This window comes from Momordica charantia (assembly GCF_013281855.1).
Source record: "Momordica charantia cultivar OHB3-1 chromosome 8 unlocalized genomic scaffold, Mcharantia_2.0 BLBB01000008.1, whole genome shotgun sequence".
Classification (NCBI taxonomy): Eukaryota; Viridiplantae; Streptophyta; class Magnoliopsida; order Cucurbitales; family Cucurbitaceae; genus Momordica; species Momordica charantia.
The window spans coordinates 2,005,910-2,022,512 of NW_028275166.1; the positions used below are offsets into that span (position 1 = coordinate 2,005,910).

A 16,603-nucleotide genomic window follows, 5' to 3' on the forward strand; every position below is an offset into this window, starting at 1 on the left:
ACTCTCGATGAGAATTTGAACCCAACCTCTTGATTAAACATACATGTTAATTATCGATAAATTATGCTCGCTTTGGTAATGACAATCAGAATTTTTGTTGACTAAGCATAGCTGCGGTTTTTGATCATGTACGAGCTAATTCTTCTTAGACATTGTAAAATATAGAGTATTTTCTACTTTTACCATATAGCCAAACACAACCAACAACTCTACAAAGAAGTTTTAATTAATTAAAAGGCTATTTGATAATTTTGGTTATTACCCGCACTATATCGATTAAATAATAATAATAATAATAATAAATTAAACTAATTAAAAGCCTACACAAGATTCAATCCAATGTTCTGCCAACATTAATATAAGCTAGTAGTCAAAGTATCTTGCTTCATTCTAAAGGTTGGAATTAGAATGAGAGGTTCAATCCCCTCATACCCACGATCTATTCTACACTCTTCCAACAATATTTATTTGTCTGAACATTGAGATAGAACAGTAACGAATAAAATGTACTTCATAAACGGTAAAACAAATGGACTTAATCTTGGAAGATTCTATCATTTCTTTCTTTTCAATGAAGTCATAAGAGCACAATAATAGCATGAGACAATACATCAACTCAGTGCTAATCTCAAACAATCCTTCAAAAAGTTTCTATGGGGACACCAAGCAAATCAATTTTTTACCAAGGAAATCTCAATCCTTTCTTAACAGTAGCTATGTGAGGATTCTGTTACATCGAGCCAATTAATATTTTGTGGCAACTATGGAATGAGAGAATGTTTCAAAGAAAACAAGGTAATTAATATTCCGAAATAGTCACAACCCTCCTAAACAATTATCATATCAATACAATCAATATTTCAGGACAACCAATGTATCAATGCAACAAATATTTCAAGTAGCCATTTTTTCAAGGCAACCTGACATATCAAGGCAACCATGTTTCAAAGCAACAAATATTTCAAGACAACTGTCATTTAGAGGCAACCATTTTTTTTGAGGTAACCATATTTCGACACAACTGTTGTATCAATATAACAACTATTTCAGGACTTACAACTTTAATTTCAAGACAACCAACACACCAAGACAGCAAATATTTCAAGACAACTGTCATTTCGAGATAACCAATATCTGAAGGCAACTATTATTTCGACACAACTATCATATCAATATAACAAATATTTCAAGACTGGCAACTTTAAACTTCAGGACGCAACAAATATTTTGAAACAAACTATATATTTTTTAGTGAAACATGCTTACCACCGTGCGTATCCGAAATTGAAAAATAGTAGTATTGAAGCAAGCTCCTTACACCTTGCATGCAAGGCCGCAATTGGTGGCAAATTTTCCGGAAACTAAAGGTCCAGCAAAAATACAAATTTGAATAAAAAATGAAACGGTTAAAACATAACCTTGTTGTGAGGAGTCCACAATTTGGGTGCTAAAACCTTCCCACATTATCTGATTATCCTAAAATTAGGAAGATTTGAAATGTTCTGTTTCCAAATTGTCACTGGGCATCAGCTGGTAAATCAGTTTATTAGGTAGGGGTTGGTTCAATTTTCTCAGTTTTTTCCTTAACCGAGAACTGAATACTCAATGTTCCCGGATTGGAAGAGATTGGGGAACCAAACCAATGTCCATTTTTTTTAATCAAAACTGGTTTTCAACTGAAATTATCAGCTTGGTTCTATTTATCTGGAAAATGATCATACAACAATCTAGCAGATGACTTAAACTTGAAGAAAAGAGATAGAGATTGAGTACCTGAAATCGAGAGAGGAAGAAGATCGAGAGAGATTGAAGGATTACAACTTTTCTTTTCAGCTTTTGTACGTATTTGCTAAACGTAACCTGTCTTCCATCTCTACAAAACACATTTTTTATCAGCTATAGATAGAGAGAGAAACAAACCACAACAAAATAACGTCTACAAAACTACAGCTTTGAATTTGTTCTTTCTTCCACACACCTGAGTTTTGGCAATTGCTATCACGTTATCAACTTCAGAGCCACCAGACAGCTTGAGATTTTGGGCGATTTCAAAGCTTTTAAAAACTCACATAAAATTCTTAATTGCGCCGAAAACAAGTTCTACAATATCAGACAAAAAACGATTCCAAAAAGATTTGTAAAAATTGGAAGAGAAAATCAATCGAATATGGCTCTTTCAAATCTGTCTCCTCAAATTATCATCATTCCTAGTATCACATTTCTGCAGAACCCGTTCATACCTGTAAATGATGCAGCAACCTAAAGATACAACAAGCTTAAAGTTCAAGCTAAAGTTGTCGTACAGATCTTTCTCTAATAGTAGAGACTTGAATCATACCGTACTTATTCAGCCAATAGAACACCATTTTGGTTCACGATCAACCATTTGTGACTTGAATTGAGCAATCGTTGCTCCAGCCTACCACAAGAAAGGTGGAGAATGGCAGATAACATTATCAGTGCTAGAATCCAAACATGTTAACCGTTGTATCCAAGAAGCAATATTTCAAAGCAACAGTTCTACCACAATTCCATTGAAGCAACAAATTTCTTGAAACAGCCATTAAATAGAGGCAACACGGAAACAACCAATATATCAAAGCAATGAGTATATTGGTCGTTATTTCTAAACAACCAACATTTCAAGATAACCATCAAATATAGGCAACAAACACTTCAAAGTATCCATTATTTCGAGGCAGGGCAACTGTCATATATATCTAGGCAACAAGATATTGCATCAATATTTTGGAATAACTTTCCTATCAATGCAACTTGAGCACAACCAATATTATGGAACCATCCCATCAAGAAAACAAATATTTTGAGGCATAAGATATTTTTGAGAAAACCATTACTCAAAACCAACAATCATATTGAGGCAATGCATATTTTAAGGCAACTGACACTTACCAAGCAACCAATATTTTTGAACAATCATCATATCATGACAACAACTATTTCTATGGAGACCAATATTCAAAGACCGCCACTATTTAGAGACAGCCGTCAACCCAAGGAAACTAATATTTTTAGGCAACTATTATTGCGAAGCAAAAAATTATTCAAAGCCAACCAACATATTGAGGAAACAAATATGTTAAGATAGTGATCATATCAGAGCAACAAATATTTCAATATTTTAGAACAATAACCATATGGAGGTAATAAATATTTGAAAGATATAGGTGTTTCAAAGGCAACCAATTCTCAAAAAAATTGTGACATTGATGCAATGACTTCACGGTAACTTTCGAGGAAAACTGTCACAGTATGAAGGCAACAAATATTTTAAGGCAATTTTTATTTAGAATATTTGTCATTACAGTTGGCCTATTATTTGAGGCAACCTTTTATCTCCCTTGTCGAGACACCAATATTTCAAAAAAACATCACATCAAGGATAACAATTATTCCAAGACAACTATCAATTTGAGGCAATCGATACTTCAAGACAACCATTTAGGGACAGCCAGCATATCAGTGCAACTATTGTATTTGTTCCTTTATTTTGAGGTAATGAATATTTAGGAAGATGCATATTTCTCTTATTCCTATATTTCGAAAAAATCGTCATATAAGCCAATAATTATTTCAGGATAATCATCATTTAAGGAAACCACCATATACTTTCAGACATAAGGCAACCGATATTTTACATCATTTTGTGCCGACCAACACATCATGACAACCATCATATAGGGACTACCAAGTCAATATATACGGGAAATTGTTATTTTGAAGCCACCAATATTGTAAGACAACTGTCTTATCAAAGAAACAAATATTTCAAGAAAATCATCATAGGGAGGCAACTATTATTTCAGTACAATCAACATATTGAGGCAATTGACATAAAAAGGCCATCAATATTTACAGGCAAACCGACCAAGCAAGGCAACTACTTACCTTTGTTTTGAAAGCAAAGGATGTTTAGGGACAATCAACATATCAAAGTAACCATTTGTTATGCGAAACAACCAACATAACAAGACAATAATTGGTCTTCTATTTAAAATAAACCAATTCCGGGAGAAACCAATTCTGGGAAAATTGACACATTGAGACAACAATTATTTTGAAACAACCATAATTTCAAGGCAATAAACATATCGAGACAATCATTATTTAAGGGCAGCCAACATAATACGCAACCATTGGCCTTGTATTTTTAGGCAATCAATGTTAAGGGAAAACCTACATATCGAGGGAAGTGGAACCATTGGTTCTTTTATATCGAGGCAACTAATATTTAAGGACAACCAATGTATTAAGGCAAATATTGGTCCTTTATTATGACATAACGAATATTAAGGTACAACTGAAATATTAAGGCAATCATTCGTTATTTATACCGATGCAACCAATAAAACCAACAACCAACATATTTGGGCTACCTTAATATCATTGGTTCCTTTATTTTAAGACAACTAATATTTAGGGACAACAAACATGTTAAGCCAACCATTGGTCCTTTATTTTGAGGCAACAAATCTTAACAGACAATTGACATATCGAGAAAACTAAGATTAAGGGATAACTGACATATTAAGTCAACCATTATTAAAGAACAATCAACATAACAAGGAAACCATCATTAGGGAACAACCAACATGTTCAGGGAACCAACGGTTCCTTTATTTCGACATAACAGGGACAACCGACATATAGAGGAAACCGAGGAAACCAATATTAAGGAACAACCAACATATATATGGAACACCATTGGTTTCCTTATTTCAAGGTAACCAATATGAAGGGACAACCAACATATTGAGAGAACCATTGGTCCTTTATTTTGAGTCAACAAATCTTAAGATAAAATTGACATATCGAGGCAACTAATATGAAGGGATAACTGACATATTAAGCCAACCATTGTTAAAGAACAACCGACATAACAAGGGAAGCATTATCAAGGGACAACCAACATACTAGTTCCTTTATTTCGACATAACAAATATTAAGCGACAACCGACGTATAAAGGAAACCATGTTTCCTCATTTCAAGGGGTCCAATATCAAGGGAATGACCAACGTATATATGAAACACCATTGGTTCCTTATCAGGCAACCAATATATACCATTGGTTTCCTTATTAGGCAACCAATATTAAGGGACAACTGACGTATAGAGGGAACCATTGGTTCCTTTATTTCTAAGGTACCAGCATTAAGCGACAACCGACATATTGAGGGAACCATTGGTTCCATTATTTAGAGGCAACCGATATTAAGGGATAACCGACATATAGAATGAACCATTGATTCCTTTACTTAGAGGAAACCAATGTTAAGGGACAACCGATGTATAGAGAGAATCATTGGTTACTTTATTTTGATGCTACCAATATTAAGGGACAACCAACATATCGAAGGAAGCATTGGTTCCTTTATTTAAAGGCAACCAATATAAAGGGACAACCGACATATCGAGGGAAGCATTGGTTCCTTTATTTCGAGGCTACAAATATTAAGGGACAACCGACGTATAGAGGGAATCATTGGTTCCTTTACTTAGAGGCAACCAATATTAAGGGACAACCGACATAGAGGGAACCATTGGTTCCTTTACTTAGAGGCTACCAATATTAAAGGACAACCCACGTATAGAGAGAACCATTGGTTCCTTTATTTTGATGCTACCAATATTAAGGGACAACCAATATATAGAGAGAACCATTGGTTCCTTTATTTTTATGCTACCAATATTAAGGGATAGAGGGAACCATTGGTTCCTTTATTTCGAGGGTACCAATATTAAGGGACAACCGACATATAGAAGGAATCATTTGTTCCTTTACTTAGAGACAACCAACATTAAGGGACAACCAACATATAGAGAGAACCATTGGTTCCTTTATTTTGATGCTACCAATATTAAGGGACAACCAATATATCGAGGGAACCATTGGTTCCTTTATTTAAAGGCAACCAAGATAAAGGGACAACCGACATATCGAGGGAACTATTGGTTCCTTTATTCAGAGGCAACCAATATAAATGGACAACCGACATATTGAGAGAATCATTGGTTCCTTTTTTTCGAGACTACAAATATTAAGGGACAACCAACATATCGAGGGAATCATTGGTTCCTTTATTTCGAGGCTACCAATATAAAGTGACAACCGACATATCGAGGGAATCATTGGTTCCTTTATTTCGAGGCTACCAATATAAAGGGACAACCAACATATCGAGGGAACCAAATGGTTCCCTTATTTCGAGGCTACCAATATAAAGTGACAACCGACATATCGAGGGAACCATTGGTTCCTTTATTTCGAGGCTACCAATATAAAGGGACAACCAACATATCGAGGGAACCATTGGTTCCTTTATTTTGATTTTGAGGTTACCAATGTCAAGGGACAATCGACATATCGAGGGAACCATTGGTTCCATTACTTAGAAGCAACTGATATTAAGGGACAATGGACATATAGAGGGAACCATTGGTTCCTTTACTTAGAGGCAACCAATATTAAAGAACAACCGAAGTATAGAGAGAACCATTGGTTCCTTTATTTTGATGCTACCAATATTAAAGGGACAACCAACATATCGAGGGAACCATTGGTTCCTTTATCTAGAGGCAACCAATATAAAGGGACAACCGACATATCAAGGAAACCATTCGTTCCTTTACTTAGAGGCAACCAATATAAATGGATAACCGACATATCGAGGGAACCATTGGTTCCTTTATTTAGAAGCTACCAATATTAAGGGACAACCGATATATCGAGGGAATCATTGGTTCCTTTATTTCGAGGCTACCAATATAAAGTGACAACCGACATATCGAGGGAACCATTGGTTTATTTATTTTGAGGCGACCAACATAAAGGAACAACCGACATATCGAGGGAACCATTGGTTCCTTTATTTCGAGGCTACCAATATAAAGGGACAACCGGCATATCGAGGAAACCATTGGTTCCTTTATTTCGAGGCTACCAATATAAAAGGACAATCAACATATCGAGGGAACCATTGGTTCCTTTATTTAGAAGCAACCAATATAAAGGGACAACCGACATATCGAGGGAACCATTGGTTCCTTTATTTCAAGGCTACCAATATTAAAGGGCAACCGACATATCGAGGGAACCATTGGTTCTTTATTTCGAGCCTACCAATATTAAGGGACAACCGACATATCGAGGGAACTCATGGTTCTTTATTTTGAGGGTACCAATATTAAGGGACAACCAACATATCGAGGGAACCATTGGTTCCTTGTTCCTTTATTTCGAGGCTACCGATATTAAGGGACAACCGACATATCGAGGGAACCATTGGTTCCTTTATTTCGAGGCTACCAATATAAAGGGACAACCAACATATCGAGGGAACCAAATGGTTCCCTTATTTCGAGGCTACCAATATAAAGGGACAACGGACATATCGAGGGAACCATTGGTTCATTTATTTCGAGGCAACCAATATTAACGGACAACCGATGTATAGAGGGAACCATAGGTTCCTTTATTTCAAGGCTACCAATATAAAGGGACAACCGACATATCGAGGGAACCATTCGTTCCTTTATTTCGAGGCTACCAATATAAAGTGACAACCAACATATTGAAGGAACCATTGGTTCCTTATATTTAGAGGCAACCAATATAAAGGGACAACCGACATATCGAGGGAACCATTGGTTCCTTTATTTCGAGGCAACCAATATAAAGGGACAACCGACATATCGAGGGAACCATTGGTTCCTTTATTTCGAGGCTACCAATATAAAGAGACAACCGACACATCGGGGAACCATTGGTTCCTTTATTTCGAGGCTACAAATATTAAGGGACAACCGACATATCGAGGGAATCCATGGTTCCTTTATTTCGAGAGTACCAATATTAAGGGACAATCGACATATTGAGGAAACCATTGGTTCCATTATTTAGAGGCAACCGATAATATTAAGGGACAACCAACATGTAGAGGGAACCATTGGTTCCTTTACTTAGAGGCAACCAATATTAAGGGACAACTAATGTATAGAGAGAACCATTGGTTCCTTTATTTTGATGCTACCAATATTAAGGGACAACCGACATATCGAGGGAACCATCCTTTATTTCCAGGATACCAATATTATGGGACAACCGATGTATAGAGGGAACCATTGGTTCATTTATTTCGAGGCTACCAATATTAAGGGACAATCGACATATTGAGGGAACCCTTGGTTCCTTATTTCAAGGTAGTCAATAGTTAGGGACAACTGCCATTTTCAAGCAACCGTTGATTTCTTTTTTTTAAAGAGCCAATATTGAGGGACAATCGACATATCGAGACAATTATTGGTAACTTTATTTTGAGACAACTAATATTTAGGGACCACCGACATATCGTGCTAATGTTTCAGGACAATTGCAATATCGTAGCAACAAATATTTTATGGCCAACTAGCATTATTTCAAGAAAACTAACATTTTGGTGGCAACAAAAAAAATACTATTTAAAAAAAATAATGAGAATTAAGATACACAAATCGAAATAAACAATAATGATGATTGATGAGAAGCACTAATTAGAAATGTTAAACTGAACAAGACAGAAAACAAAGTAATAAAAGGATGTATATACAGAAGAGGAAAAATGCTTGCAACCAGAGACAAAAATACCAGTTAAATCAGGGAGGTCCTAGCAATATCCAATCTGGCGACCACAACACTAGTATTGTCATGCCACTCCTTGAAGCTAGTCGTGGAAAGACAAATCCTACTTCTCGTACCATTTCCAAACAGGATAAACCTATTCAAATTCCATTGAAAGAGAGATATAATAGACATGTAAGCACTATAGCACACATGTGAATTTCATTCCAAATAACCAAGCGACAATACAAAGTTGAGACAACTACCTGATACTAAAGGACACGAGATTGATATCTGAAAACTTAGTTGAATTGACAGCAAGCCTAAAATAAAAATAATAAAATGAGATTAATAAGTATGCACAATATTAGTAATGATATTATTTAGCATCTACATCTAAACCTATAGTCCCAACGAAAAGCCATAGAGAAGTAACACTGTATCTCTTTGACTAAAGTGGTTGAAGATTAGGGTTACCACACGAATTATAACCCGAATTGCTTTGAGGGATAGCATGGGAGAGAATGTTGAAGCGAGAGAATTGGACGAGGAAAAAAGGAGGCGGAACAGGAAGCGAACTCAAAAGGATAGTGATCGGAGAGTTCGGATTCATGGGTTCACAAAATTTCTGCACATCATCATATGGTAGGCGATTAGGGTTTGAATTCCCAAAGGCCATTAGTCTCAGTTTCTTTGCGGGAGGATCTCGTTTACTCGGCTCGATTCCATCGAGAAAATAATCATACAAAGAATCACAGACCACAGCGTTCGAAAATTGTACAGAATAAGGATTTAGAAGTGTACCTGAATCAAGAGAGGAAGAAGATAGATGGGATGGGCATCGGATCGGTACGACGATCGGACGGAAGAGGGAGAGAGGGGGAGAAGGCGACTGAGGAGAGCGGCTAGGGTTTGTGTGGGAAACACGAAACTAACGGTTACTTTTCTGTTTCACTTTTTTTCTTAAATAAACTGGATCAGTGGGACTGGACTGGGCCGAGATATTGGGCTGAATTCGGTGGGTTGGAATGGGCCTATGGTTCGTATGTTATATATATGGTCGGTTCTTCTGGCTTTTTATTAAAATCCGAACCGAACCGAAGATATCTTATTTTCTTTTTCCTTTTTTATATTTAGATAATTTGATTTTCAAATTTTCCTTGACTTAAAAATCCAAAATTATTGCAATAACCGTGCTTTTTTTTTCGAGTACTCAATAACCGTGCATATGGTTCGGTTTATGAATGTAACCTTAGTTTGATTAGTTTCCTAAATTAAATGGCCAATTGCAAATATAAAGTTCACCATCATTTTTAAATAAATTAATTTATAGCATCGGTTATATATTAATGAACTTGTTTCATCAATATTTTAATTTTAATTTTAATTGGTTTCATAATCACCATAATCTCATTTATTTCTAAAATTACATTATTTATAAACAAAAATTAATTAAGTCATATGGTCAACTAAATATAGTAGAAGTACTAATAAATACTAAAAAAAATAGTAGAAATTCGACCCACGCAAAAATAATTGAAACTAAATTTAAGAATATTGAAAAACAATTCACATCGAGCATATTTGAGTTTGACTTTGATTTCGATATTTCTGTAAAATAATTCATTTGATCCTATTTATGTATTAATTCACATGAATTTTAATAAAAATCCAATTGTTAGAGACCATAAACCTAAGGGTGGATATAAAATTATATTTAAACCAATATTTTATTGGTGGATAGAGAAGATTGATCAAGTCTAGTATTTTGAAGAATCATCAAGTAAATCCAAATCCAAACTCAAGACACCAATTACTTTATCTCGAGCTTTGGATTATCCATCTCACACATTATAATACATAAATAAAGCATTTAGACAAATAGTAAATGAAAAATAACAAATATTTTAAAATATAACAAAAAGTTATGGGTGTATTTAGTTAGTTGTTTGAAAATATAAATATGAAAATAAAAAATTAAATGAAAAAACTCATAACATAAACATGTGTACGAAGCAGAATTTAAAATTTAATTTCAATTTAATTTAATTTCAATTTAAAAAATGAGTTAATGTTTTTAAACTAGTATTTATCAACTAAATATTTAGTTCAATATCAAATATTGTTAATTAATTTATCAACGTATAAATTTAGTAGAATTATCAATATTATATAATTTATAATATATAATGTTTTAATAACAATAAAATTTGAAAGAAGTTTATAATATAAAATAATATATTTATCATAATTTTAATGTAACGATATCCTTGAATTTCAAATCTAAACTATGAAAATACTCCAAACATAAAAATGTTGTTTACAAAATTTACACTATTTAAATAAAATAATAAGAAAACAATTTAAAAAAACAATTATGTAAAAAAAAAATCACTAAATCCGTTGATAAAAAAAATACTCAACATTCTATAAGAAACAGCATAATCCAAAATAAAGTAGAATTCAAATAAATGCAAAGTAGAGAAAAGCTACATCTGAACAAAATTTAATTCTTTTTATTTTTTTACAAAAAACTTATAAAATTAAGAAAAAAGATATACAACATAAATTTAATATGTATTTTTAAAAACATAAAAAATTTTCATTATTTTCGAATATAGCATAAATTTTACTTCTGATAGCGTGTCTTTTTTTTTTAATTACATTTAAAGTTGTCTTTAATTTGAGTAAGGTTGTTTTGGTAAAATTTTATTTTTCCACTAAATTTGAAATAATATATTTATTTCATGCTATTTACAAAATTAATAAAAATTAGAAACAAAAGTTGGAAACAAAAATCAGGAAATAAACCCGGGCAATTAAATTTCCTTGTTCATAATTGTTTAGGATTGCGTATCGTAGCCGTAGGCTAAAATCCACGATGACTTTGTATTACGCGGCATTCCGATAAGCACACAAACTTGCAGACAAACCAGAGGAGGAGTCAGCACACCACCGACCACCGCCCAATCCCTTTAATCTGTCGACTCCAGTCCGGCGTATAGCCACGATTCTCTGAAGCTTCCACCTTCCTCTACCTCTCTCTCCGTTGCCGTTGCGGTTCGATGAGGGACGATTGGGACACTGGATTGCCGGGCTCCGATCAGCCGCAATCCGACCGAGAATCCTTTATTAATTTCGATTTCTCCTCTTCCTCAACTAAACCTAAGGTGATTATTGCTTACGAGTGCATTTTCTTTCTCTTCGAAGTGCATTTCTTATCCGTATGAAGCCAGGTAGGGTTTTGAGTTGGTTTTGTGTGTTGGGCATTTTGACATTGATGGGGGTTTTTTTTTTGTTGGTGAAATTGGTTTCGTTTTAGGACTATTACAATACGTTGGAGGTGGATTATGATGCGACCGATGATGATATTCGAGGCAATTACATACGGCTGGCTCTGGTTCGTGACTTCGTGCCCTCTCCACTTTATCTCCATCCCTCGATTTTCCGTTATCAATTTTGATTTGGTCCTCATTTCAGTATTCTTGTTTGTGGGTGATTATCTCAACTGGTACTTGGAATTGGTTCCCTGCAGAAATGGCATCCTGATAAGCAGAAAGATCAGGATGTTGCAACTTCCAGATTTCAGGAGATAAACGAGGCTTATCAAGGTCGGTTTTTTCAGTTTTTTAGTTAATGCATTTTATTGTTCGCATTATTCTACTGGATTTCCTGCAATTTCAATGGCATGCGTCTTTGTCAGGGATCATGTGCACTTGTTATTTGTGACACCAAAAGAATTTCAAGTAATAAAACATGTTTAATCTACTTTAATACTTATAAAGAGGCTTGGAGAAGAAAAGGTTAATGTCAATCAGATTGGCTCCATATACTTCAGATTTTTCATTCTACGGTTTTAGATTGGTAAAATGAAGGCATTACATACCCAAGTACTTGTAGAAATGAAAGAAACAAGAATAGACTAGTGAATTTTGGAGGGACTTATAGTACCAGTAAGAGTGGGAAGAAAGTCCGTAAAATTCTCTTCCGCTTCCTTTTTTCTTAGCGAGTATGATATAACATAGTGTGGTTGCTGTTAATCTAAAGAAAAATTAAATTAAGAAATAACTTTTTACTGCTAAGATCATTAAAGAAGTCACATCAGGGCTTAAGGCGAGGAGAGTTGTGAATGGTGCCAAAGACACTAAAGTGGAAACATTTTCACACGAACAATGAGTATGAATTTGGAAATTAAAGCAGCTGCCGGTGAGAGCTTATGTGCGAGCAGAGAGATAGCTGGTAATATGGATTCCCTTTTTTTTTTTTGGTGGAGAAAATGCCTCCATGTGGTTGGCATGGCTTCCTAGTACCCACACACAAACAAAAGGAAGAAGAAGTAGAAAAAGAAAGAAAAAAGGGTGAAATATAATGGACTAGGAAAACAAATTAGCTAAGACTAAGAGATAGCTAGAAGCTGCTAAAAAGGAATTTGCTTCCAGATAGAAGCAGTTGAAAAACAAAGAGAGAAAATGAAAGCATTTGAAGTGGGGGTGCCTGTTATTCTTCTCTCTATAAAAGAAACGAGAAAGGTACAGAGAAGGTTGAATCCTTTGAGTTTCATTAAGAGAAATAAATAAAAGAAATAGCTTTCAAGCCATTTAGGGCATATCTATGACTTCAAAGGGTAACCAGGAGAGGAGGTTGCTAAAAAATATCCCATGTGAGGGATGGAGAAGAAAGTGAGGTCTATGCTTTGCTCAACACACAGAGGATATTTAAGAGAAAGGAGTGTATCATTTGGATATGGGTATCTCTTAGCAATGTTATATAAAGACATTATTGTATACCATACAAGAAGTTTATAATTCTCCGCCTCTTCCAATATATCCAATTGGAGTGTTCTTTTAACTCTTTTGGAGATGAATTTTTTTATATTGTTGTTCCTTCAACTAAATGTTTGTTTCTTAATCTATATGCCGAGATATCTAACATAGTAATATATCCTCTCGATGTGTGTATCTTGTAGCATTCTTAGAAACTAGGAAAGTCCACTTGTAATAACCCTTTTGCGTAGTGAAAGATTTATCAGTTTTCTTTTCTAGGTTTTCTACATAGAATATTGGTGTCACACTTTGTCCAAAATTTTATCGTTTTTAGCTATTTTACTTTCACAAAAGGGAAAATGTGAATCCAGATAGAATAGAATACATGGCTTGCGGTCTTATTGTTTACAATCATCCCCCTGATTGGGTAGAATACACTTATTTCGTTATTGGGAAGATCAGCAAAGTCCCCAATCCCATCCCCTCCCCCCAACCCAGTTCTAGGAAATTAGTGGACTGTTTTGTAGTCTCTTAAGCATAGTGAGATAGGGTTCGACTTCCATCCAGGTATATAAAAGAAAATGTATTTTATTGTTACAAGAATAAACTCTGTAGATAACTATCAGTCAAATTTAACTTAATCGCTGTAGTTTTGTGAGGTTGAAACTTGAAGTAGTGGGCGCAGGAGCAGCAGGCCATTCTTGTTTGTAAACTAATCTGAACTCACCGTCAAGATCTTTCTTGTATGCATTTTCTTGAATCTATTAGTGTGTTTAAGAATGCTTTACATGCAAAGATTTAACCTTTTTGAAATGAGTTACGAGGAGGTGGCAGCCGTCTGCCATCTAAATATTCTAGAATTTTCTCTTTCAAGCTATCTTTGGCTGCTTTTACTGTACTGTGCCTACATGCCAAGTGCAAGCCTGATTATTTGGAGCGTGGAAAGATAATCTTAGATCAGATAGAAACCTATTTTAGCAGACTAAAGACATTTAAGGGAGTGCTCGGGAAAACAATTTAGAGCAACTTTGCCCCACGGTTGATTGAATTCTGTTCCTGTATTCGCTTCAACCTTCCAATTAAACAAGGCCATCTGTTACAATCCAATTTTTTAATATCTTTAGCAACCGGCCTGTGTTGTTTGACTGTGTTTCACTTCACCATGGGTTTCCTGGACTGGATCAACTTCATCTGACCTGCATCTGCATCTTCACTGTATAGAACTGTGGTTGAGTTATAGCGTGGATAAAAGTACATGCACATTCTCTTGTTTTACTCTCTTGGGCTGCGTCTTCTGTGTGTGAGAGAGAGAGGTAGAAGGTTGAAATCATTCATTATCCAAATCCTTGTGGTGGGCAGCAATTTTCCCGTCTCAAGAGAGAAATAGGAAATTTTTTGAGATAAATATCGATCTCTCCACTTGGCTTTCTTTATCTAGGGATTTTTCTAATTATCTTCCTTTTTTTTTTCCATTGCGGCTGACTGGAATTTTATTTGTTAGTCCAGGCTGTTTTGGCTTTTGGAGGTTACCCAATCTTCCTTACCTCTCTCTTCTTATGGATTGTTTCACCAAGAAAAAGAAAGAAAAAAAACAGCAACTATTTCTAATTAATAAACTCTAGATCTCACAAAACATTTTGTATTATTGTTGATGGACAGTTTTGAGTGATCCCATCAAGAGGAGAGAATACGACAACAAAGGCATGCTGTACACATATGATTACACCGTAGTTGTAAGAAATCCTCTCCTCTCTCTCTCTGTCTCTGCTGCTGCTTTTTACCATCAACCACGCCTTCTATCATTCTTATGGTTTATAAATTATTATGTTATTTGCAGGAATATCTCAGCCGTTACAAAGGGCTTATATTGACATGCAATGGCCTTGGAATTAAGCATTCAATTTGGTAAAAAGAAGAAAAACAGACACACCATTCTTATTCCTAAACATCCCTCTCAGTACATGTGGGAACATTTGGCCTATTATATTATCATCTCATCTGCTGACATGACAATTCAAGTTGCCCACAGCCAATGCTTTCTACTTTCGGCTGGCTCTCTCATCTTTGTATAAAATACCCAAATAATAACCTTCATATTTGTATCTATTACTTCACTCCTACCATGTTCTAAATCTTTGGCCTTCTTTCTCTCTTGCTTTATTCTTAAGCAGTTGATACTCTTGGTTTAAAATCGGATTCGATTGGCTCTGTTTGATAATTATTTTGATTTTTTATTTTTTAAATTAAGTTAATAATCACTATTTTGAAAAGTTGTATCTGTTATCTACTTTTTGAAGACAAAATAGTTGGGCTTAAACCATCATGGATGATCACCTGCCATAGGAATTTCCTATGTGTTTTTTGGTACTAAATGTTGTAGGGGCAGACGGTTGCCTCACAAGATTAGTCGAGATAAGTTGGTTTGGACATTCACGAATATTTAGAAGAAAAAAAATTGGACTTAATATGTATGAATGTTGTCTTTTATATTTAAGAATCATAATTTTGAGTTGACACATAAAAAAGTGATTTAAATTTAATTAAAAAGTGACAGATAACTAAATTCTTTAATTAGATGACTCGTTAGGTGTGTGCATTTTCATACTTTTCGTATTCAATTTTAGTTATTTTCCCATGCAAATGAGAATAAACAAACATTTTTATTAGTCTATGTTAATCCTAACATAGTTTTTTGTATGGAAAATTTCAAAGCTTACTTTAGGAAAGTTCATCTCTTTGCCATCTTTTAAATTTAAACATATTTTTAGACTACGTGAAAAGTGTTGTTAACTAATTCAAATATTTATTATTAAGAAAAATGTTAAAAAATGTTTAGAAGTACTATTAAAAACATCATTTAATTCATGTTTTATTTTAAAAATAAATAAAAAGAATCTCTCACTTAAAAATAATATTATCCGAATGTCAATTTATACTTGATCAAAATCTCTCCCCAGGCTTCATTTTAAAACAGCTAATAAGCGAGTAACTTGATTTATTTAAAGCTAATTTTTGTGTATTTTTAAAATAATGTATACGAAGATGATAATTTTAATGTATTTATAAAAATAAATGACGTGGCAGTGTCGTGGGGGGTATCCTTCCTTTTCCTCCTGTGGACGTATTAATAATTAGAAATTAATTGAAACGCTACCTTACAACATGATTGAAATTATTAAAAATAGAAAAAGATGTGTTAGCTTTCTCTTTCCTTGCATTTGC

At 34.4% G+C, this 16,603-nt stretch overlaps 1 protein-coding gene across 1 annotated transcript; it reads left to right on the forward strand.

Moving 5' to 3' along the window:
- The first annotated feature begins 11,470 nt into the window (after positions 1-11,470).
- On the forward strand, positions 11,471-15,513 carry LOC111005124 (uncharacterized). The gene is made up of 5 exons (XM_022276517.2): positions 11,471-11,788; positions 11,941-12,018; positions 12,154-12,229; positions 15,041-15,114; positions 15,219-15,513. The coding sequence occupies exons 1-5, from the start codon at positions 11,684-11,686 to the stop codon at positions 15,288-15,290; spliced, it is 405 nt and encodes a 134-aa protein (XP_022132209.1). The 5' UTR covers positions 11,471-11,683; the 3' UTR covers positions 15,291-15,513.
- The last annotated feature ends 1,090 nt before the right edge of the window (positions 15,514-16,603 follow it).

Excerpts from the sequence above, each read along its gene's own strand:
- LOC111005124 (XM_022276517.2), top strand. The coding sequence starts at position 11,684 with ATGAGGGACGATTGGGACACTGGATTGCCGGGCTCCGATCAGCCGCAA. Across the intron at positions 12,230-15,040 it reads GATAAACGAGGCTTATCAAG|TTTTGAGTGATCCCATCAAG; the intron begins GTCGGTTTTTTC and ends GTTGATGGACAG. Across the intron at positions 15,115-15,218 it reads CATATGATTACACCGTAGTT|GAATATCTCAGCCGTTACAA; the intron begins GTAAGAAATCCT and ends TGTTATTTGCAG.